A 22,600-nucleotide genomic window follows, 5' to 3' on the forward strand; every position below is an offset into this window, starting at 1 on the left:
GCTGCGCGACGGGCTGAGTAAAGGCCATGGCCGCCTCTCCGGGCCCCGCAGGCGGTGGCGGCGCCGGGGCAGCGCGCGGCTCCGGCCCGTCGGGCTTCGCCTTCGACTCCGGACTCGAGATCAAAACTCGCTCGGTGGAGCAGACTCTGCTGCCGCTGGTTTCTCAGGTAAGGCGGCGCGCGCGGCCCCTGGTCTCCCCCACGCCGGCCGCGGCCCGCGATGGCGGCGGTCGGTCCCGGCGGGGCCCGGGCCGCGCAGGAGGCAGCCGCTGCCCTGCAGTCCGCGCCGGGACTGCGGCGTCGGCGTCTGATCGCCTTTCTGGGGCTTGAGGACTGGCCTTCGTTGATGCGGAGGGAGTCTGGACCATCCGAAATCCGGCTGCGGGGCGGGGAGACCTGTGCGGACCGGAGTCCGGCCGCAGGTGCGCCGCCAGGCTTCCCCACCCGAACCGCCCCGGGACTGCGACTCCGGCGGCCCCCGGCCCTGCTCCCGGGGAGCGGAGGGGACCCCCGCGGGGGCTCCGCTGGCGCTCAGGGGCCCTTCTCGCTACCGTCACACCTTTGCATCTCCAGTCCGAACCCGGACGGTGGCCAGTCTGGCTGGCGCGAGCCTCCGAGTCCAGCGTGCTCTCTCCCCTAGGCCTTTGTCTCTTCCCCCGATCGTGTGTAAGTCTGCTCCCCAGTCTCCCATTTACCCCGGGCCACCCTTCCCCTTAACCTGCCTGCTCACTTTAATTGGCTTTTGTCCGGCCTCAGAAGGGTGAAGTGGAGGACCGCCTGATAGTTAATCCGGGTACACATCTTTTTGCCAAATCCCATTTGGGATGTATGGTTTATTGAATGTACCGGTCACAACAGACGTCTGAAATCAGCTAATTGACTCGCTTAGCTTTAGAGAAGTTTTTGTTACTGAGAGCTGACTTATACGAACCCTCAGGGCTAGAATTCCTCAGCTAGGGCTGTTCTGTGCCAAGCACTGTGGGCAGTGAAGAATTCTGTGCCTTAGGAGCTCTTGGATGTGTGACTCACAACTCCTTTGTAACGTCTTGATGATTCACATTCGTATTGCCAAGATTTTCAAGGTAGAAGGAATCTTAAAAGTTATCTGACTCTGAATTTGAAAAAATCCTCTCTTACAGCATCCTTGACATCTTGTCACCAGTGCGCTGCTTAAACATGCTCAGTGGTGTGGGCCTGTAGCTGGTCCATAGAATTTTCAATATTTTTAATATCTCTAATCCATCCCAGCCTGCAAATACTTGATAACAGTAGCCACACATGTCCCTGTATTCCTGTTATGCCGATTAAATAAACAGCCCCATTTTCTTCACCTATGCTTATTTTAACCTGGCTAACAGAACAGTGAATAACCTTGATGCTCTATATGGGCCTTCCCTTCATTGTCAGAAAGAAGCACTGACTGTGGGATGGATTGAGGATCAGTTAGTGATGTCTGCATTGCCCCTTCCCACAAAAGAATACCATTACCGCCACCAGCACAACCACAACAGAAAGTGAGAAATACTGGAGTAGTTTTAAGAGAGAGTTAAGAGAGTGGTATTTTATCCATTAAAAAAAGGGGAAAATCCAGATAGAAGGCTTACTATGGGCGAGACCGTGTTCTGTGCACTTTACACATATTAGCCTATTTAATTCTCATAAATCTTATAGGGGTGGAGATATGTTTATTTTCATTGTATGAATCAGGAAACTGAGGATAAGGGACTTGTTGTGGGACTTTCACCTGGGGTTCAGGTGAAATGTCCAACTGGGGTTCGCACCCTGACAGCCTGGTCCCAGAGTCTTAGCTACACCGTATTTGTTGTCTCTAGAGATTAGAAGACGTGATGAGGTCAGCTAGTAGTAGGTCCAGAAAAGAGTCACAATGGAAAAACAAGGTTGTTGTAATCTGGAAAAGTGGTAACTTTTCACAGTATCACTGCTAAAAATGTATCCTGCAAGTTCTGCATTGTGTAATTCGGGGGTAAGAGAGGGTAGAGAGAGTAGGAGAGTGGAGGAGGAAACGTGCGTTGGCTGCTGAGAGTTAACTAAAGGTCAACGCTAACGGGGGATAATCGGCTTTTTTTTGTTTTTCCTTCCCTGTTAAAGGCTAATTCAGGGCCATAGCTGAGGTTCTGCATCCCACACATTATGTGTCCACAGCTATATCTTTAGCATTATTATAACTGATATTCCTAATGATTAACTATGAAAGTGAAAGTCGCTCAGTTGTGTCTGACTCTTTGCGACCCCATGGACTATACAGTCCATGGAATTCTCCAGGCTATAATACTGAGGTGGGTAGCCTTTCCCTTCTCCAGGGGATCTTCCCAACCCAGGGATCAAATCCAGGTCTCCTGCATTGCAGGTGGATTCTTTACCAGCTGAGCCACAAGGGAAGCCCAAGAATACCGGAGTGGGTAGCCTATCCCTTCTCCAGGGTTTCTTCCCGACCCAGGAATTGAACCGGGGTCTCCTGCATTGCAGGCGGTACTCAACAACAAAAAAAGTTAAATCATGCTTAAAATCAAGAAATATCTATAGCACGGGCAGAACACTCACAAAGCAGAAGTGTGGAATATGATTTAGAATGATTTTTATGTTTTAGTGAGTATAAGTGGATTTGAGTGAAGCTCTCTAGAAAACTCACGTCCAGGAGTCTCATCTTTCTAAGGATGCTGCATTGTTATTCGACTCATGTTTTACCACCATATCCGTTAGACTAGTTTAAGCTTTTTAGGCAAGCATTTGTTGTAAGCTTTGTAGTTACTACTCTTTGAGGGACTTGTATTCTAGTTGGGAGATAGGACAGGTACAGAATAACACGAGGCAAGTGTCAGATGAACATCATCAATAGTAAATGTTCTAAGAGCTCAGAGCAGCTGTGGATGAGTCAGCAACGATGCCCTAGAGGAGATAGGGTCTGAGGTGAGCAAGTAGGGCGATTCTTGTACAGTTTAGTCAGTTTTAAGCAGTTTCTACTCAGATCATTTAACTCTTCTGACTCTAAGTAAAAAGTTCTGCACTACTGGCCTTGTTCTAGGAATACAAAGTTACATCAATATTAGACAAATGTACCTATACAATTTTTTGCATTTACATATTAGAAAAGATACATGTTCTTTTCAGTGGATGTAGGAAAAGTGAACATGAAGTCACTCAGTCATGTCCAACTCTTCAGGACCCTGTAAACTGTAGCCTGCCAGGCTCCTCTGTGCATCGAATTCTCCAGGCAAGAATACTGGAGTGGGTTGCAATTTCCTTCTCCAGGGGATCTTCCCAACCCAGGGATTGAACCTGGGTCTCCTGCATTGCAGGCAGATTCTTTACCTTTTGAGCCACCAGGGAAGCATTTGGTTAAATTCAACTCCTCATCGTGATAAAGAGCACGTAACAAACTAGTAATAGAAGTTGTTCAGTCGCTCAGTCGTGTCCAACTTGTTGTGACCCCATGAACTGCAGCACGCCAGGCTTCCCTGTCCTTCACTGTTTCCTGGAGCTTGCTCAGACTCATGTCCATTGAGTCAGTGATGCCATCCAACCATGTCATTCTCTGTTGTCCCCTTCTCCTGCCTTTAATCTTTCCCAGCATCAGGGTCTTTTCTAATGAGTTGGCCAAAGTATTGTAGCTTCAGCATCAGTCCTTCCAATGAATATTCAGGACTGATTTCCTTTAGGATTGACTGGTTGGATCTCCTTGTAGTCCAAGGGACTCTGTAGAGTTTTCTCCAACATCACAGCTCAAAAGCATCGATTCTGTGGCACCCAGCCTTCCTTATGGTCCAGCTCTCATGTCCGTATATGACGACTGGAAAAAACCATAGCTTTGACTAGATGAACCTTTGTTGGCAAAGTAATATCTCTGCTTTTTAATACGCTGTCTGGGTTTGTCATAGCTTTACTTCCAAGGAGCAGGCGTCTTTTAATTTCATGGCCGCAGTTACCATCTGTAGCGATTTTGGAGCCCAAGAAAATAAAGTCTGTCACTATTTCCATTGTTTCCCCATCTATTTAACTTCATAGCAACAAGTCAAATTTAAAATAAACATTTCCTTAAAACTAGAAACAAGAGGGTTACTTGCTAGCGTAGCTTCTATTCAGTGGTACTCGAAATCCTAACCAATGCAAAAAGACACGAAGTGAAAGGTGTAAAGATAAGAAAGGAAAAAGCAAAGTATAATTATCTACATAGAGAAATGGAGTCTACAAATAAATTTTAAAAATTTTAGAGGTTTAGTAAGTTCACTCAATGTAAGGTTCTTAAGTCAGCTGCACTTTGCTCTGCATTAATAACAGAAAAGTAGTCCTAAAAAATGATACCAGTTATAAATCAACTTATACTCCATTAAAAGTTTAAGTTTTTAAATACCAGTTAGAATAAAAATGAGAGCAAAATATGTGTATATATGTGTCTAGTAAAAGAGTTGCTAAGCTTTGTGGGGAATTTTATGAGAAGGCCAAAGTAGAGATAAATAAATGGGAAAGGAGTACCATGTTCTTGGCTAGATTGACTTGATGTCACGGGCATATCAATTTTCCCTGTGCCAAGCCGCTTCAATCATGTCCGACTCTTTGCACACTCATGGACTGTAGCCCATCTGGCTCCTCTGTCCATAGGATTTCCCAGGTAAGAATATTGGAGTGGGTTGCCATTTCCGCCTCCAGGGGATCTTCCTGACCCAGGGATCTAACCTGAGTCTCCCGCATTGCAGGCAGATTCTTTACTATCTGAGCCACTAGGGAAGCTCCCAATTTTCCGTATTGATATGTAAATTTAATGCGATTCCAGTGAAAATTTCAACAGAATTTTTTGAGTAGAATTTGATAAAAGTAATTCTACAATTTATATGAAAGAGCAGAAAGCCAAGAATATCAGAAGAGAAACAAGGTGGGTGGAGTTGCCCTACCAGATTTCAAGTCTTATCATAAAGCTAGAGTAATTAAGACAATGTGGGTTTAACAGATAGACAAAGAGACTAGAGAAACAGAATAGAGAACTTAGGAACAGTCACACATATGTGGAAACTTGATAATTCACAGAATGGGCACTTCTTGTTAGTAGGGAAAGGAAGAACTTTCTAAAAAATGAGGACAATTGGTTATCTAAATAGAAACACATGACATTGCATCTCACATTATATACAGAAACAGTTCCAAATGGATTAAAAATATCAAAATGGAAGTAAAAGCTTACAGTACTTTTAGGCAAAAAAAAATTGGGCAATATTTTCCCCACCTCACGGTGGGAAAGGAATTCTTAATAGACCGAAAGTGAAGATTAATATATTTGCTCCATTAAAATGAAGACTCTTTATTCGTCAGAATTGAAAGGATAAGCCATAAAGCAAGAGAGTATGATTGCAACAGAAATAACCAACAAATGATTGTAACACCCAGAATAAATAATAGACCCCAATGAATCAAAACTAAGATTACCCATTAAAAATTGGTAAAATAGTCATCTTGTAGAAGAGGAAACAGATGTCTAACACATATGTGAAAAGATGCTCAACTTTATTAGAAATCAGTGAAGTACAAGTTAAAACCACAGTGAGCACAAGTGTTGGAATGCGGAGCTAATGGAAATGTCAGTGGTACAACCATTTTGGAAAACAATTTGATGTAATATATTAATGTTGACAGTGGGTATTACCTCCGCCCAGTAATTTCACTCTTAAATCCATACCCCTAGAGAAAACCTTGCACGTGTGTTTGAGACATAGTTTGGAATGTTGATAGTCAGTTTGCTTCTAATGGCTCCAAACTGAAAAGTACCCAAACATCTTTTAGCAGTAAAGACGTTTAAATAAAGAGTGCTAAGTTCATAAAATGAGATACTGCTGCAGCAGTGAAATGAACGAACCATGGCTATAATTATCAGTGTGGATGAATCTCAAATGTTAAGGAGAAAAAATTAAAAGGTTCAAAGCAGGCAAAACAAAACCATGTATCATTTAAGGATATAACACAGGTGCAATAGTTATAATAAGGGAATGATGAGCACAAAATTAGGATAGTGGTTTCTTTTGGCTGGTGAGGGGGTGATATGGAAAGTGAGGGACCCATAGGGCACCAGGATTTTCAGAAGTGCTGGTAGTGTTTTCTGAAGGTTGGTGGTAGGTATGTTTTGTCTTCCTGTCATTTCTTTAAATTATACAAATTTTGGTTATATACGCTCATTTGTTTTATGTTTTGTAATTCAGACAGTTTTTTTTTTTTTTTTTTTTACATGCCCTGGGCTAAGTCCCAAGCACAATTCCTGCAGAGCAGCACCCACCTTCTTTAATAATCACTTTATTCTTCCTGTCAAAACTCCCACTCCCGGTCTTACAATGCTTTTATCCAAGGAAGGGAAGAGGGAAATCTGCCACACAGCCCCACCCCAGCCTGGAATGTTATTCTACCACCCACCAGTCTTTTCCTGTCTGTGATAGATTTACTCCACTCACCACTACACAGAGGCTTGAAATCTCTAGGGTAGCTCCCCTGGCTTCTCACTGCACTGTCCTGGAAGCTTTCAGGATCATTGGTCTCACCAAGTTGGAGATGAGTTGAGTCCATATGGGGCGCTCTGCTGATTTGTGTATGTGAATATAGGTGTTTTTAATGCAAAGATAAAACACAGAAATGGTGTATAAAGTGAGTGAAAGAGCCCCTTTTCCTGCTTTTAAAGACCTCAACATGATTCAGTATGCTTTCTTCTATATTGGTTTCTAGAGCATATTAGTTGATTTTTCTATGTAGTAATTTTGAGAGTTTACTAGTGAGTTAAGCCCAGAGATGAACTTCTCTGTCCTGGGCTGACTCCCTTGTTTTTCAGATCTCAGGGAATTAAGACTTTGTTCCGTTTTCTGGCCTACTGCCATGTTTTTTTTTTTCCCCCCTTCCTGGATCTTCACCTCTTTTCTTATCTTCCCACAAAATAAACTAAGATAATCCATTTCAATCAAGAGATTACTGCCAGTTATTCTCGAAAATAAGATAGCATCACAAACATGAGGAAAGAACAGAGATTCTAGAAATGTAAATTGGGTAACATCTAATCATTATGTGAAAGTGTTAGTGACTCAGGTATGTCTGGCTCTGTGACCCCCATGGACTGTAGCCCACCAGGCTCCTCTGTCCACGGAATTCGCCAGGCAAGAATACTGGAGTGGGTAGCCATTCCCTTCTCCAGGAGATCTTCCTGACCCTGGGATCCAACCCAGGTCTCCTGCATTGCAGGCAGTTCCCTGGTGGTTCAGATGGTAAAGATTCTGCCTGCAATGCAGGAGACCCGGGTTGGATCCCTGAGGTGGGAAGATCCCCTGGAGCAGGGCATGGCAACCCACTCCAGCATTCTTGCCTGGAGTATGCCATGGACAGAGGAGCTTGATGGGCTACAGTCCATGGGGTCGAAAAGTGTCAGACAGACTGAAGTGACTTAGCATGCAGTCATTATGTCATGTTTACTAAATACCGGACACTCTTCTAAGCATTTATTTACCACGTGGGTCTCTCCATAGCATGGGTTGTCCTCCATGATTTGGTAGCTGGTTTTCTTCCACAGTGATTGATCCCAGAGAGAGAGAGAGAGAGAGAAATGGAAGTCATACGTGTTTTAATACCCACTCTCAGAGGTACATCCTTGCTTCTGCTTTATTCTGTTCGTTAGAAGTGGGTCACTAATTTCATCTCACTTAAGGGGAGAGAAATGAAGCTCGAAAGGAGAAATATTGAAGAACTGGAGCACACAGTTTAAAACCACTACTGAGATTATACCACTGTCCTCAAAAATTGTTCAGTGACCTTCTGTCACGCAGAGTCAAATACAAACTCTCTATTCCAATTCACAGCCTTAGATGGTTGGTCCCTGCCTAGCTGTTGGATATTGGTTTTACACCTGTCCTCTTGCCCACTATTCTTTAACCACTTCTGGCCTTACTTTATTCTTTGAAAAAAAAAAAAAGAACAGTCTCATCCTGAAGGATGCCTCTCCTTTTTCTTTTCTTCCCTTCTTTTTCTTAAACAGTTATTTCTTCTCCCTGCAATACTTTCTCCCCTGATGTTTACCAGCCTCTTTATTTGATATCATTTAGATCACAGTTTAAATATCACTTCTTCATAGAAGGAAGGTCAACTAATCTCAGGTAGCTACACAGATACTTTCTGTCACATTGTCTTATTTTAACCTTTTCCATAGCATTTATGTTGATTTCTTTAACCTGTTTGTGTGATTATTGTGTCTCCCCTCACTCCACTAGGATGTAAGCTCCGTTAGACTGTGGGCCTTTTCTTTCTTCTTAATTGCTGTTTCATCACTGCCTAGAATTTTATTTGGCGTATGATAGGTGTTCAGCAAATGTATTTTGTACAGTTGAATTATTGTTACCTGGTTAGACTGTAAACAGAATGAGGGCAGGATTGTGTTCGTCTTGTTCAGTGATGTATCCTCAGGACCTGGATTCTAGAACATTTTCAAAATTTGAAAAAGAGTATGAGAGATGAGGAAATTTAGAGAGATTTTTAAGTAAATTTCCCTAGGTCATTTAGTTAGTGATGGCAGAGCCAAGATGCATACACAGGCCTTTCTGACTCAAAACTGTTAATACTGTAACACATAAAGTGCTTGCCACATCGCAGTTGATCAAAGAGCAAGCCTCTTCCTCTTCTCTTAATTCTCTATTCTGGTCTTTGTTAATTTACTTATAGAAATCATTTCAAAGTTATACGCAGTGGACATGTACCATTTGGGATTTACATTTTTCATGTAACATTCTTTCAATATTTTTATGTGTCAGTATAGTTCATGTACTAATTTTCTAGGACATTTTGAAGATTTATATTTGTTTCAAACAGCTTAACTTTTCACCTTTTATATTTTATTTCAAGGCCTGGAGTCAAGTGTTAAAGCTCTTGGTATTTTATTTACTTTGAGTCTACAACAGACCTTGGCGAAACATAAAACACAGATTGCATCGGTCCTTCTCAAGTGTCTGGTTATTTCAGTAAGCATCAGGGGTTCACATAGCATTTTGTACAACCGACACGCTGTGCTAGGCAGCAGAGTGAAGTGCAGGGTGAGCAAAATGCTGTCACTACTCTCTTTTTATTGACTTTTAATTGACTTCTACGTAGCCCAAGTCACTGTCGAAGCATCTAGACCTGAAGTGCCTTGGTTTTCTGTGGATTCTTTGAATGTAAGAATCCACCCTCTTCTGGTTTTCTCCTTTCTTTCTGATGTGTTGATCTATCTGGAGGGTTTACAGAAATGTGTGCCCTTGATAACCCCCCTCAGGTAAATTTGGAACTGTTATTGAAAGAAACATTGACCTCAGGAGAGATGCAAGGTGTTTGCTGGTTGTCTCTGGGTTGAAGCATTAAAGCTCTCAATTAATTGAGTTTATCAGGCTAGTGTGGTATGCCGGGCTTAATTTTCTTGGCCTTTGTGATATCGCTTTAAAAAAAAGTACTGGGATAAACTTTAAGCAGTTCGCTTTTTATCTTTTATTTTTAGATCACCACACTTATTAATCATAAAGATAATACCAAAAAGTCTGATAAAACTCTGCAAGCAATTCAGCGTGTAGGACAAGCCGTCAACTTGGCAGTTGGAAGATTTGTTAAAGTGGGGGAAGCTATAGCCAATGAAAACTGGGACTTGAAAGAAGAAATAAATATTGCCTGTATTGAAGCTAAACAAGCAGGTATGTTGAAGCGTTTATACCAATTTTATTGCTTTGGATCTCATGACAAATGATTGTCTTATGTTGAGTAAAGATGTGTACTGTGTTTTAATCCTGTTATACAGATGCCTAGGTCATTAAAGCCCTGGATTAGCTTCCAGAAATATTGAATGTCTCTTGGATCAAGTCTTAAGTCTGCATCATTACATTTTTTCACTGGGCAGGGTAGAAGCCCACCATCCTTGTGTATGTGTGCACTCAGTCATGTCCGACTCTTTGCAAACCCATGGGCTGTAGCCCACAAGTTCCTCTGTCTGTGGAATTTTCCAGGCAAGAATACTGGAACGGGTTGCCATTTCCTACTCCTGGGGATCTTCCTGATCCAGGGATCAAACCCACATCCCTTGCATCTCCTGCATTGGCAAGTGGATTCTTTACCACCCTTGCCATCAGCCATTGAGCGTGAGAAGTGTAGAGAATGTGAGGCATGGACTGTGCTGTCAAGGAGCATAGTAACCTGTTTGCCACCATATGGAAAATGGAAGTGAAAATAAGCACGTTCCTCTGTCTATAGGAGACAAATCTGACTTCAGATTTCCTGATATCTCAGAAGGCTATGTAACTGGTGGCATAGAAGCCTGAGAGAACTGGGGAGTTTTGCTGGATACAAATGATTTTGTTGAGTATCATTTATCCACTTATTCTTTAAATAAATATTTACTGAGTGCTGGCCATATGCCAGACATTCTTCTAGACCAAAGGGATATAGCTATGTAGAAGTCAATAAAAAGTCTGCCCTTGTGGAACTTGTATTCTAGAGAAGGAGACACAAACAAATGAACAAGTAGATAAGTGCCTAATGACAGGTAGAGGTGGTTATGGAAAAGATAACAAGGCAGCATAAGGGTTGGGAGACCAAAGGAGGTTTCTTTTAGGAAGGCCAGCAGGGTTTCTCAACCGTGACGTTGTTGGCGTTTTAGGCTGGATAATTATTTGTTGGTAGTTCTTTGTTGGGGTTGGGGGCTGCCCTGTGCATTGTAGAACCCCCAACTGCCATCTATTGGATGTCAGAAAATCCCTTCTTCCACCAGTGAGACAACCAAAGATGTCTCGACATTCCCAAATGTCCTTTGAGGGATCAAAATGGCCCTGAGTTGAGAACTTCTGAAATGAGAACTCCTGAAACAGGGGGAGAGGAAATCTCTCTAAGCGAGTAACTTTGGAGCAGAGACAGTGCAGAAATGAGGACCCCAGCTGTGTTAGTATCTGGGGGAAGGCCTTTCCTAGCCAGGAGTAGAGTGAGAACAGGTATGGCTTTCTGGGCAAAGATAGGCACTTTGGACTGCTTTCTCGGTGTCTTGGGGCTAGTGGAAGGTTTGGGGCAGGGTAGTGACACAAGTTCATTTATAGTTTAAAAGGATTCCTGGTGGCTTCTGTACAGAGAATAGATTTTAGGAGTTATGAGAGTGAAGTCGGAGACCAGTTAGGAGGCTGTGATAGATGATGGTGACTTAGGCCCAGCGATAGCGTTTGAGGTGGTGCAAAGCAGTTGCATTTGGTTATATTGAAAAGGTGGAGCTGGTAGGTTTTGCTGATAGTTTGGATGTGGGATGTGATGAGAAGAGGGGTCACAACTCCAACGTTTGCCTGGTAGATGATGGCACTGTTAATTGAGGTGGGCAACCCTGAGGCAGGAGCAGGTGTGTTTGGAGTGTCATCGTGGGGGAAAGGGAGTGGGTGAGATAGGGCCAAGCAATGTGAAGGGGCCAGCCAGACGATACATGCCCTAATGGTATGTGAATGGCTTCAGGTACTGTTCTGTACTTGATAGATTGAGGGATTTGGGGCCAGATGAAAGACAGTAGTTTTATGTTAGAAATCTTTCTGGTTGCATGGAGGAAGTGAACAAATGAGGGATGGTTGAGAGAGGGTTGAGACTAAAGGCAGAGAGATTAATACGAAGTTAATATGCTTTTCTGTTGTACCGGGCTAAATCAAGACACTGTCTTAGGGGTATAAAAAGCAGAAAAAGTACACTAAATATTTACTAGGTGATTAAATGATAGAATTTGGTTATTGATTAAACCAAAGGGAGGATTCTGAGTTTGAGTTTCTAGTCACTCACTAGGATATATCAATAGAATAGGAATGAGATGGCTTTAGTCTGTTCATAATTTATGTTTTGCCTCACATTAAAAGAGATTTAAGGAAATTTCCTTGTGGTCCAGTGGGTAGGACTCAAGGTTTCACCACCATGGCCCAGGTTCAATCCCTGATTGGGGAACTAAGATCCTGAAAGCTGTGTGGTTTGGCCAAAAAAAAAAAAAAGAGAGAGAGAGATATATAAAAGAGTTACAATTAAATATATGATTAATAAACCCACTAAAATAGGAGATGAAAATAAATATACTAGAAATGAATTGGCTGACATTGTCACTCTAATTAAACATGGAATTTATCTTTGTACTTCCTGTAAAGCTAGACAAAAAATGTGGGAAAGAAATGGTTATTTAATTCTCTGTTTGTTGGGAGGAAACAAACCAGCTCGTCAAGAGGAGAGAGGCTTTTTTCCAGGAACTAAATTGTGTGGGCACTTACAAAACAGACACTATTACATAATGCAATGGACAATTCAACAGAAAATGTAGAGACGTTCTTCACATTATTGTTTCTTAAGCAAACCCTTAATTAAAGCAAGAGGGAGGACTTTTAAATGAAAGGGCAGTCTGAGTCCTCACCTTATTGGCTTCCTAGCATGTCAGTGTGCTCTAAGAATTGGAGGAACGAGGACGTGTATACCCGCCGCAGCTCCAGTAGACTGTGCAGCCCTGAGAGTCCTCTAAGCCGCAGAGCTCCACGCAGGCATATTTTGGAAGCTGTCTGGTGTCATGGTCTCCACATGTTCTCTCTTATGTGCACTGTCCTTTTCCTTTTTGAGAACTGCCTCTTAAAGTCACTCAGATAAAAGGATGAGAATGGTCATTTGAGGAGCATAATCTCAGTTTTCTCATCTATAAAATGGGGATATGGTTAGTGTTTATAGAAGTGTTTTGATATAATGCACGTGTGCATTTGACACATAGAAAGTGCTCAGTAAATATTAGTTGTCATTATAATTATTAGTTGTAACTTTTCTTGTGTTGAGCTTTTGCGTTATGGTTTTGCTTTTTTCTAATTTGAGGTATAATTGACATACAGCATTTACTAGTGTCAGGTATTCAGTATAATGATTTTTTCTTCTTGCAACAAGACCTTAAGATTTACTTTGTAGCACCTTTCAAATATGCAATACAGTATTATTAACTATGGGTGCTAGGCTGTACATTTATATCCCTGTGACTTATTTATTTTGTAACTAGAATTTTATACCTTTTGACTCCACCCATTTCATCCACCCTCGCACCCAATGTTTTTACTTTTTGCTTGGCTTCTAATCAAGCTTTACATTTTCTATGGGTGCTCAATAAATACTTGTATTTGACTGATTTCTGAGTTTTTGCTTTAAGACAAAACACTAACACATATAACAAGTTAAAAAAATGACAACCAAGAATCTCTAAGGCAACTTTGTGACTTTTCCAGGAAACTAATTTCGGAATAGTCTATATTTGGAACAACTCTCTAATACTAAGGAAGCATTTAACTTCGTTGGTACAGCTAACCAAATGTTACCATCTTGTAAACTTAAGGCTGAATGCCTGAGGTTTAATCAGAAAAAGGAAAGGTTAAAAAATGCTATATGCGCAAGCTCATATTATTGTATTTGACGATTGAGAACTACTGGAGAAAGGAACCTTTTCCAGGGGTGCAGAGGAAACATTTTTATACTACTTGCTGTTGCAAAGTGATACTTCCCCTCCAAATCCTTTCTCTGTACATTAAAGTTTAATTCTAACCTCTCTTTTCTCTATATTTTGCTGTATAATCTTTGTATTGGTTCCCTATTGCTGTGTAACATATTAACCCAAACTTAGCAACTTAAAACTACAAAGGTCTCTTCCCTCAGGTAGTTTCTGAGGGTCAGAAATCAAGGAGTAGCTTAACCTGCTGGTCTGTGTGTCTCATGAGATTGCACTCAGGGTGTTGGCTGGGCCTGCAGTTCTCTGAGCATTTGCCTGGATCTGCTTTCAAGCTCCGCCTCTTGGTGCTTGGCAGGCTTCACATTTTTGCCGACTGTTAACCCATGTTGCCCAGCTTCTCCCCATGTGTACCTGTCTGGTCGTGGCTACATACAGCACGGTAACGGCTTTCCTCAGAGGGGAGAGAAACCAAGATGTCAACCTTATGGTCTTTAACAACATGACTTTGGGGGTAACATACTTTCACTTCTGCCATGCCAACCCTGGTACGACGTGGGAGGAGGGAACACAAGGATGAAAATACCAGGAGTGGGGACGGGTGGGAGCCACCTTGGAGACTGGCTACCACAGATTCCATCTGTTAGTGGAACTCCAGCTGTGGTCATGATATGTAACCATTCCATATGTAGTGGCTTATCTTTTGGGTTTTCCTGTGTCGTATCAAGTTCCTATTGTCTGAAACTAAATTTATCATCTCCCTTCCCATGCCCTACTGACTTTTTTAAGTGACTTGGGTTTACAACCTTGAGGCCATTTTTTTCACTTTTCCTTTCCTTCGTATCAGTGTTAAGGTCCTGATTTTGTATTTTCTTTCCCTCAGTGTCTCTCAAATCATCTTTTTTTAATATTCCTATGGCTGTCATCCTGGTAAGATCCTTACCACTTCACATCCACAGTTAAAATAGCTGCGTGATTAGTAGCCTGGCTCTGAATCTTTCCTTTCCAGTCCATTTTATATGCTTCCATCAGACTAATCTTCCTGAATCGTGACTTCATTACATCATACCTTGTGATATATCCGTTAAAATTCAGATAATTTTTCTCAAGATCCTTAACCTCTTGGGTGTATGTAATAGTATTGACAGGAGGGCTTTTGTGAGAAAAATCAATCCATTATGGACTCAGATTTATTTAGGACTTGAAAAATGATCTTGAATATTACAAGATGATGAAAAGGTTTTTTTTTTAATCTACTTAATTAAAAAGTAAGGTTTGAGAAACTCCAGTCCAGTTTCATTTGGGGGAATAAGAAATATTTGAATTGTTTTACTGATGGATAATTGCTACTACAGAAATTAAACTATTTTCATAGTAACAGTGAAGAAGAGACTTTTTCTAGAGGTGGGGAGTTGGTTTGGTGGAATGGCTTATGCTGGGCATCTTGAATAGTGTATATTCAGACAGCAAGCCTGGGACTTGAGTTCTTAGGAGGAACAGTTTTGCTTTGCCACCAGAGCCCAGGCTGACCAGCAGATGAACCTGCTTATTGTTTCCCTCTGCCTACTGAGGGCTGATTTTTCTAGTTCCCCTTGTCACTGAGGATGCCTCCCATTGGTGCCCAAAACTTTGTCTTCCCTCCCTGGTTTTCTGGAAGAACCCACACCCCTTCAGACTGTGAAGATGGGCAGTGATGCCTTCTCCCCTGTAACTACCAAATAATCCCCCTGCCCCCCCCTCATCCCCCAATCTCTATCTCCTCACCCCTGGGCAAACCCTGGGCAGCTGTTTACAGCTCTGCTTTTAGGTTCTTTGATTATTGGCTCTGGGGGTCGCTCTTACTTAGTCTTATAGAACAGGCTTTTGGGATCATGTAGTTTGCATACCCAGAGAAGGCAATGGCACCCTACTCCAGTACTCTTGCCTGGAAAATCCCATGGACAGAGGAGCCTGGTAGGCTGCAGTCCATGGGGTCGCTAACAGTTGGACACGACTGAGCGATTTCACTTTCACTTTTCACTTTCATGCATTGGAGAAGGAATGGCAACCCACTCCAGTGTTCTTGCCTGGAGAATCCCAGGGACGGGGGAGCCTGGTGGGCTGCCATCTATGGGGTCGCACAGAGTTGGACACGACTAAGTGACTTAGCAGCAGCAGCAGCAGTTTGCATACCACTGGAAACAAAAGTTGTAATATTTTTCAAACTCACTGAAGACAACAATTTTTCACAGTTCTTAGGAATGTGTCATTATTATGCCTTTAGGGAACCTTGTATGATAATCTTTGGGCTCATCAAGGAGCTATTTCTTATTCCTGAAGTCGAGTTTCTACCCTCTGAGCACATTACCTTAAAGATTAAAGTCTGGATTTTAATTTGTGTATCTTATTCCCAGTTTAATTTCCCCCCTCCCCTACCCCACCACCACCTTTCTTCTTAGGAGAAACAATTGCAGCACTTACAGATGTGAGCAGCCTGAATCATCCAGAATCAGATGGCCAGATCACAATTTTTACAGATAAAACAGGAGTCATAAAGGCTGCAAGATTACTCCTTTCTTCGGTGACGAGAGTGTTGCTACTGGCAGATCGAGTAGTCATTAAGCAAATAATAAGATCGAGAAATAAGGTACTTACCTTTCTGATGTTTCTACTTATATCTTTCAGGGTTGTACAAAAAGTTGTTTTTTTAAGTTAATTGCAAGTTATTTGGCAATGTTTGTCTATTTTAACTGTTTATTATTCTAATTGTCTATAGTTTAAAAGTGGTGTTTCATCTATACCTATAATTCCTAAATGTTGTGTATACTGGACCTAAACTTTTTTTTTTTTTCTTTTCAAAAGAACTTTTATGCTCAACACATGTGGACCTAAACTTTTGAATACAAATAACATTTCTTCTCAGAAAGCCATTATCTGCTTGTTGAGGTTTATTGGTGAAAAGTTTTGATGTGTACAAATTTGGGATAAAAAGTCAAGTACCATGACAGTGTATGTGTATGTAGTGGAAACCTGCCTGATGAAAATACTGAATTCCTCAGTACCTCCCCCCACCATGTCAGAAATAATAGTAACAATTTTTATGCTTAAGAAAATGCTTGGGTGGGAGGAAGGCTTAAGAGGGAGGGGTTATGTATATACTTACAGCTGATTCATGTTGTATAGCAGAAACTAGCACAACTTTGTAAAGCAATTATCCTCCAATTAAAAAAGAAAAAAAAAAAAAGCTCAATCACCTGAAACCACAGTTATGCACATTATAAAATTTCTTTTTTTTTTTTTTTTCATTTATTTTTATTAGTTGGAAGATAATTACTTTACAATATTGTAGTGGTTTTTGCCATACATTGACATGAATCAGCCATGGATTTACGTGTATTCCCCATCCCTATCCCCCCTCCCACCTCCCTCTCTACCCAATCCATCTGGGTCTTCCCAGTGCACCAGGCCCGAGCACTTGTCTCATGCATCCAACCTGGGCTGGTGATCTGTTTCACTCGATAATATACATGTTTCGATGCTGTTCTCTTGAAACATCCCACCCTTGCCTTCTCCCACAGAGTCCCAAAAGTCTGTTCTGTACATCTGTAACATTTCTGTATGCAGAGTTTCTGAATTTTACTGAATCATCACAAAATTTAAAGAACAGATTTTAACTCTCCCAGCCTAGACCTCTTCTAGTCTCTCAGATAATGGCCCTTCTGTTCTCCATCAGCAGGGAGCCAGGGTGTGTACTGATACAATCACTTCTTTCCCTGGATAATCCCTGAGGCAGGGAGAGCAGTCAGCCAGGGAAGGGACCCTCCCACTGGTTTGAAGACAAGACTACCTGGAAAAGTGTAAAAGTAAAGAGAAAAAGAATTTAGAGAGGTGGATCGGGCAGTGCTAGAGGAAGAAGAAAAACCTTCCTCTCTCTGAAAGACAGAGGTTTTGCTCAGTGGTGGGATCTGCCTTATCTGCGTTAGTCGCCTGGACTTCCTGCGCTGCCAGGGTACATTAACATGCCAAACATCTATCACAGCCTCATTAAAAATAAGTAAACACAGGATATCTGTGTTTTCTTTACCTATCTTGGTCTGACTAAAACCAATCCAGTACTGTTACTTTAGAGAAAAGAACTTGAAAATATGTTTCACATCTATTTGTTTCTGATATCAAGAAAATACATAACACTGTCTGTCGGCTGTGTTACAGACATGCCATCTATCCACCCCTGGCTGCCCAAAACTTCTTGACAGTTATTCACTACAAGCAGTTTCTGACTGATTCAAACTTTTCCTGCTCTTGAAGTCCCCCATCTCCCTTCCTACTCCTCAGTCTTCCTTCCTCCTTTCTGAGAAGGATGGAGTTTCCCCAGCTCTGGTTCTTTGAACCTTAAAGCTTCTTGTATCATCTCTCATCCTCATCCCCATCCTCGTTCTCTGAACATTCGACTACCTTAGCCCTGCCCAGTTGCCACCTTCTCCAGACTTTGTTACGTAAATGGGAGCTCTTGCATATTTAGTCATTTATTTTTTCCTTTAATTTTCAAGGAAGCCCAAGTCTTCCTATCCTAAAAAGAAACCATTCCCTGGATGACTCTAATTTTTGAATCTACTTCTCTGAGTCCCTCCTACTTCCCTGTCTTCTCCTGGGACTCTTTTCCCAACTTTCCTCTAGAATTTAGAATTTCTCTTTTGTTCCTCTGTTGCCTCAGGCTTGAAGTCTTAGTCTCTTTCACATCTAAACCTGAAATAAAATAATCTGTTTTGCAGGTTCTTGCAACTATGGAAAGACTGGAGAAAGTGAATAGCTTTCAAGAGTTTGTCCAAATATTCAGTCAATTTGGAAATGAAATGGTGGAGTTTGCACATCTAACTGGAGATAGACAAAATGTATGTATTTACCCTATTTAAAAGTCTTGAGATACATGCATACTTTTCAATTTTGTTAGAGATGTGATCTTTGTGATCATTTGGATTGGTTGTCTTATTAAATCTATAACCTTGCTCTTAGAAGTCTTTCCTAAAGAAGCCAGGATAAAGTAAATAGATCTGTGTGTCTTTTGTTGCTCACAGATAATAGTTAAATATTTTCCCACCTCGCACACTGAGAAAGGTCATACTTGCCTTCAAGGCCTAATTCAAGTACTTCCTCTTTCACAGAATTTTCCATTTGACTCTTCTACAAGGGCTCAGGCAAATAAATGAGTCATCAGACATATCCTGATAATATTTTATTACATATCTCTGTTATTGTTCTTTGTGTAACTTGTTATATATTATTCTATTGTTACATCTTTCTATAATTGTTCTACATTAGTTTAATAATAATAACCCAAGCACTGGGTTATTGCATTGGCTTTACGTTAGCTGATCTTGTTTAATTCTCAAAACAGCTGTGTAAGTAGGTATTGTTGTTACTGTTTCACACATGAGGCTGAACTTGAGAGGATAATAAACTTTCCTAAAGTTACTCTTCTAGCAGATTGAACTCAGCTATGTCTTATTCTAAAGCCTGTCGTTTTCAAGCTGCACCATGATGTTAGTTCCCCAGTTCAGACTGTAAGTTCTGAAGTTTAGGGGAGATAGAAGACCACATCATATCCAGGATTGCCTTTTCTTGTTGGGGTACTTGTGCATGATTTTATCATGTCAAGTTAAATATATAATTGACCTCTTCTTGAGATGCTCTGGTAGAGTCCCGTAGATTGGTTTTGGATGTGAACTTTGCTGGTTGTAGCTGGAATTGAAAGATGGTTATTGCTGTGAAAAGTGGCGGACTGGATTATATGCTTCACTTAGTGCTTCTTGGACATCCGGGGTTAATGAGACCTCTGTTTTGTCCTTTGGACCAGCCCTCTAACAGATTGAGATGCCATCTTTTTTGATCCCTTGCTATCACCTACAGTATGTGATATAATGTATGGTTTGCAAGTGTTATGCATATACATTTGATGCCTTGTCATCTAGACCCACAGGGTTTTTTTTGCTAAAAGTCCTGTTCAGTATGTTAAAGACAAGGAAGGAATAGGTGGAAATTTTAGCAGTGACCTCAACTTTTATTTTTGATTGCTACTCCTGATGGGTGATTATCACATGCAGGACATAGACCTTTGGAATGTTACCTTGTGATCTGAATTAGCTTCGGGGTTTTGTGCAGTTTTTCATTTACTAGATATAACTTTGTTTCCTATTAAAGAAAGCTGTATTGGGATGCAATGAATGAGACTGATATTATTGTAGAGATAACTTTACATCCACTCTAATTTATTAAGTAAAAGGCAAATCATTTTCAAACTTTAGCTCTTTGTTATTTGTAAGAAAAGACTTTTCATCCAATTCACAAATGAGAAAAAATCTACTATGAAAATTTTATGTAATCCAAATTTCAGTGTCCATAAGTAAAGTTATTATAACAGAGCTATATTAATTTGTTTATGTATTATCTAAACTACTCTGCATACTACACTGGCAGAATTAAGTAATTTGTTTCAGAGACCAAATGAACCAGAAAGTCTCAAAAATGTATTATCTGGCCTTCTATTGAAAATCTTTGCTGACCTCTGATTTAGATGGTTACAATCAAACTACTATGAGAGTATTTGATTGTAGATTTAATCAGCAAGATTTGAGGACCTTCTGTGATAGTATACCTTCATATTGAGGGCTCTATGAAGAGAAACCAAATGAAAAAAACAAAATACAGTGTCTACTTCAGAGTTTATATTCTAGTTGGGGAAAATTATATACCCAAGGAATATCTTAAGAACATTTTAGAGCAGCATATAGGCTAATTTTAGGATTAAAAAAAAAAATTCACATTGAGATGAATAAGCATTTAGATGGGATTAATCAGACATGGTCCCTGAAAGAGTTGACTTCTGAGTGTCTAATTGGAAGGAAATAATGGTCCACAAATGCTGAATAAATAAGTCACTTTTAATTGAGTAAAGCAGGGATGGCTGTTTCTGGTTGGGAGTGAGGTGTATTCACCTGGGGGTGAGAATGTCAAGTGTGCAGGCCACCAGAATAGGAGCCGCATGATAGCTTCTATCCGTCTCACTTCCTGGCTCTGCCACCCTTATTAAGGGCAGCTGTTTCTACTCCGTCGTGTTAATGTATTTACACTGAAGTGGTGATATTTTATTAAACTTTATTCTGTTCTTGTTTTTCAATTTGTCACTTTTTTAAAAAGCAGTGTTAGATAAATTGTTGCGTATTGTTTTTGTTGAATAAATGGCTTCTCAAGAAATTGAGTTTTTTACATGATCCTAGGGAGCTCAGTGGTTTTATTCCGTTTTTAGGATTTGAAGGATGAAAAGAAGAAGGCAAAAATGGCAGCAGCTAGGTCAGTTCTTGAAAAATGTACAATGATGCTGCTCACAGCTTCAAAGGTAAGAGAATTTTTGTTTTACTATGTTGTAAGCTAATTAGAAACTCTAAATGCACATAATTTATATATATTTCACATTTTAAAAAGATGAAAGTGATCAATTGGAATATAGGCTATATAGTAGTCAAATTTCAGTTATTCTTTAACAAGAAAGTTAATTTCCATCCCCAGTCCAAACATCAGGTAATCTGTGCGTCAGCTTTGATTGAGCAGCTAAGCAGAAACTGGCTTATTAGGTGCTGTGAATGGAGGCCAGTCACACAGGGTCAGTGCCTGCACGGCCTACACTCTCTCACTGGGGAGCCTGCACGCTCACTCTAGAAAAAACTAGGTGAGCTGGAATCTGTTAAGTAACAGTGGAGTAGTAAGTCAGCCCTTAGCTTGTTTATTCTGTGATTTCATACCTCTCAGTCCTTATTCTACTTTTCACAAAATTGTCAATCAAGAGCTTATAATTCCAAATGGCAGTTGGCCAGCAAATTGGTACAATTCAAGAATGAACTGCTGAACATCTCATTAGCAGTTTGTTGGGAATTGCCTTTTCTGCTCAGAACATTGCTTCCATGCTAGGATCAGTGAAGGCGCAGAAACAGGATTCCCTGGAGTCTGCTTGGAAGGTTCTGTTCACAGCTAGACCCTGGAATAGTTCCTCCTTTATATCGTTTCTTGAAAGTCAAAGATGCCTCCGTAGTCATAAAACATCTGGCCATTTTTCCTCATTCTTTTTTTAGCTCTTGCACATATTAGGCAACATTTTAAGTTTTAATCATGATGAAGATATAGGTGTTTTTTTTTTCCCAAAAATTTTAAGTAAGTATGTTAAAGTCTAAAGATGTGGTTTTGTACCCTGCCTTTTTCACTTAAATTTGCTATTACTCTTTACTCATCCTGCTTCCGCCTTTAGTGAGGAGAAGTGCTGGGTGAGCCAGGGACACAGGCGATTTTGGTAAAGAACCATTTTTATTAGCATGGCATGTTCTCTGTAAGATTTTGTGTGTTATGATGTGGGTCAAATCTTAACATAAAATTTTTCAATTGTTTCAAAGACTTGTCTCAGGCATCCCAACTGTGAGTCAGCCCATAAAAACAAAGAAGGAGTATTTGACCGGATGAAAGTGGCATTGGATAAGGTCATTGAAATTGTGACCGAATGCAAACCAAATGGAGAGAATGACATTTCATCTATCAGTATTTTTACTGGGATTAAGGAATTCAAGGTAAGAATACAGAGTATATTTTGGTTTTTTCTTGCCATTTCAAAGAAATATCATTGTAAATAATACTCATAGTTTTGTATGATATTTTAGAATATAGATGCTTCACAAAGCCAGATATTTGTCTTTAAAACAATGCTATAGTATATAAGGAAGTTCCTTGTTGGCTCAGATGGTAAAGAATCTGCCTGCAATACAAGAGACCCAGGTTTGATCCTTTGGTTGGGAAGATTACCTGGAGAAGGGAATGGCCACCCACTCCAGTATTCTTGCCTGGAGAATTCCATGGATAGAGGAGCCTGGCGAGCTACAGTCCATGGGGTCACAAAGAGTCAGACACGACTTGAGTTACTAGCACACTTACAGGACATAAACTTAATATTCAGTAACATAAGGCTTAGTGCAGTTTGTACAGAGAATACCAGTGTAGGGTTATGGTAGTTACTCTGGCCGTGTTTAGCTATATGGTTTAGCTGTAGCCTCCTGTCCTCTGTTCAGAAAGGCTTTCCCTTCGCAGTCTGTAGAGCAGTACCGTATAGCAGTACCGTACCATC

At 40.8% G+C, this 22,600-nt stretch overlaps 1 protein-coding gene across 1 annotated transcript in view; it reads left to right on the top strand.

Moving 5' to 3' along the window:
* Nucleotides 1–7: 7 nt before the first annotated feature.
* Nucleotides 8–22,600, top strand: part of CTNNAL1 (catenin alpha like 1) — a 53,867-nt gene continuing 31,274 nt past the window's right edge. Inside the window, exons 1-6 of the mRNA XM_061163470.1 lie at nucleotides 8–167; nucleotides 9,496–9,685; nucleotides 15,900–16,087; nucleotides 18,213–18,332; nucleotides 20,744–20,833; nucleotides 21,879–22,049. Coding sequence (XP_061019453.1) covers nucleotides 27–167; nucleotides 9,496–9,685; nucleotides 15,900–16,087; nucleotides 18,213–18,332; nucleotides 20,744–20,833; nucleotides 21,879–22,049 — 900 coding nt within the window. The 5' untranslated portion in view covers nucleotides 8–26. The remainder of the gene's footprint in view (nucleotides 168–9,495; nucleotides 9,686–15,899; nucleotides 16,088–18,212; nucleotides 18,333–20,743; nucleotides 20,834–21,878; nucleotides 22,050–22,600) is intronic.

Source organism: Dama dama, chromosome 16, assembly GCF_033118175.1.
Source record: "Dama dama isolate Ldn47 chromosome 16, ASM3311817v1, whole genome shotgun sequence".
Classification (NCBI taxonomy): Eukaryota; Metazoa; Chordata; class Mammalia; order Artiodactyla; family Cervidae; genus Dama; species Dama dama.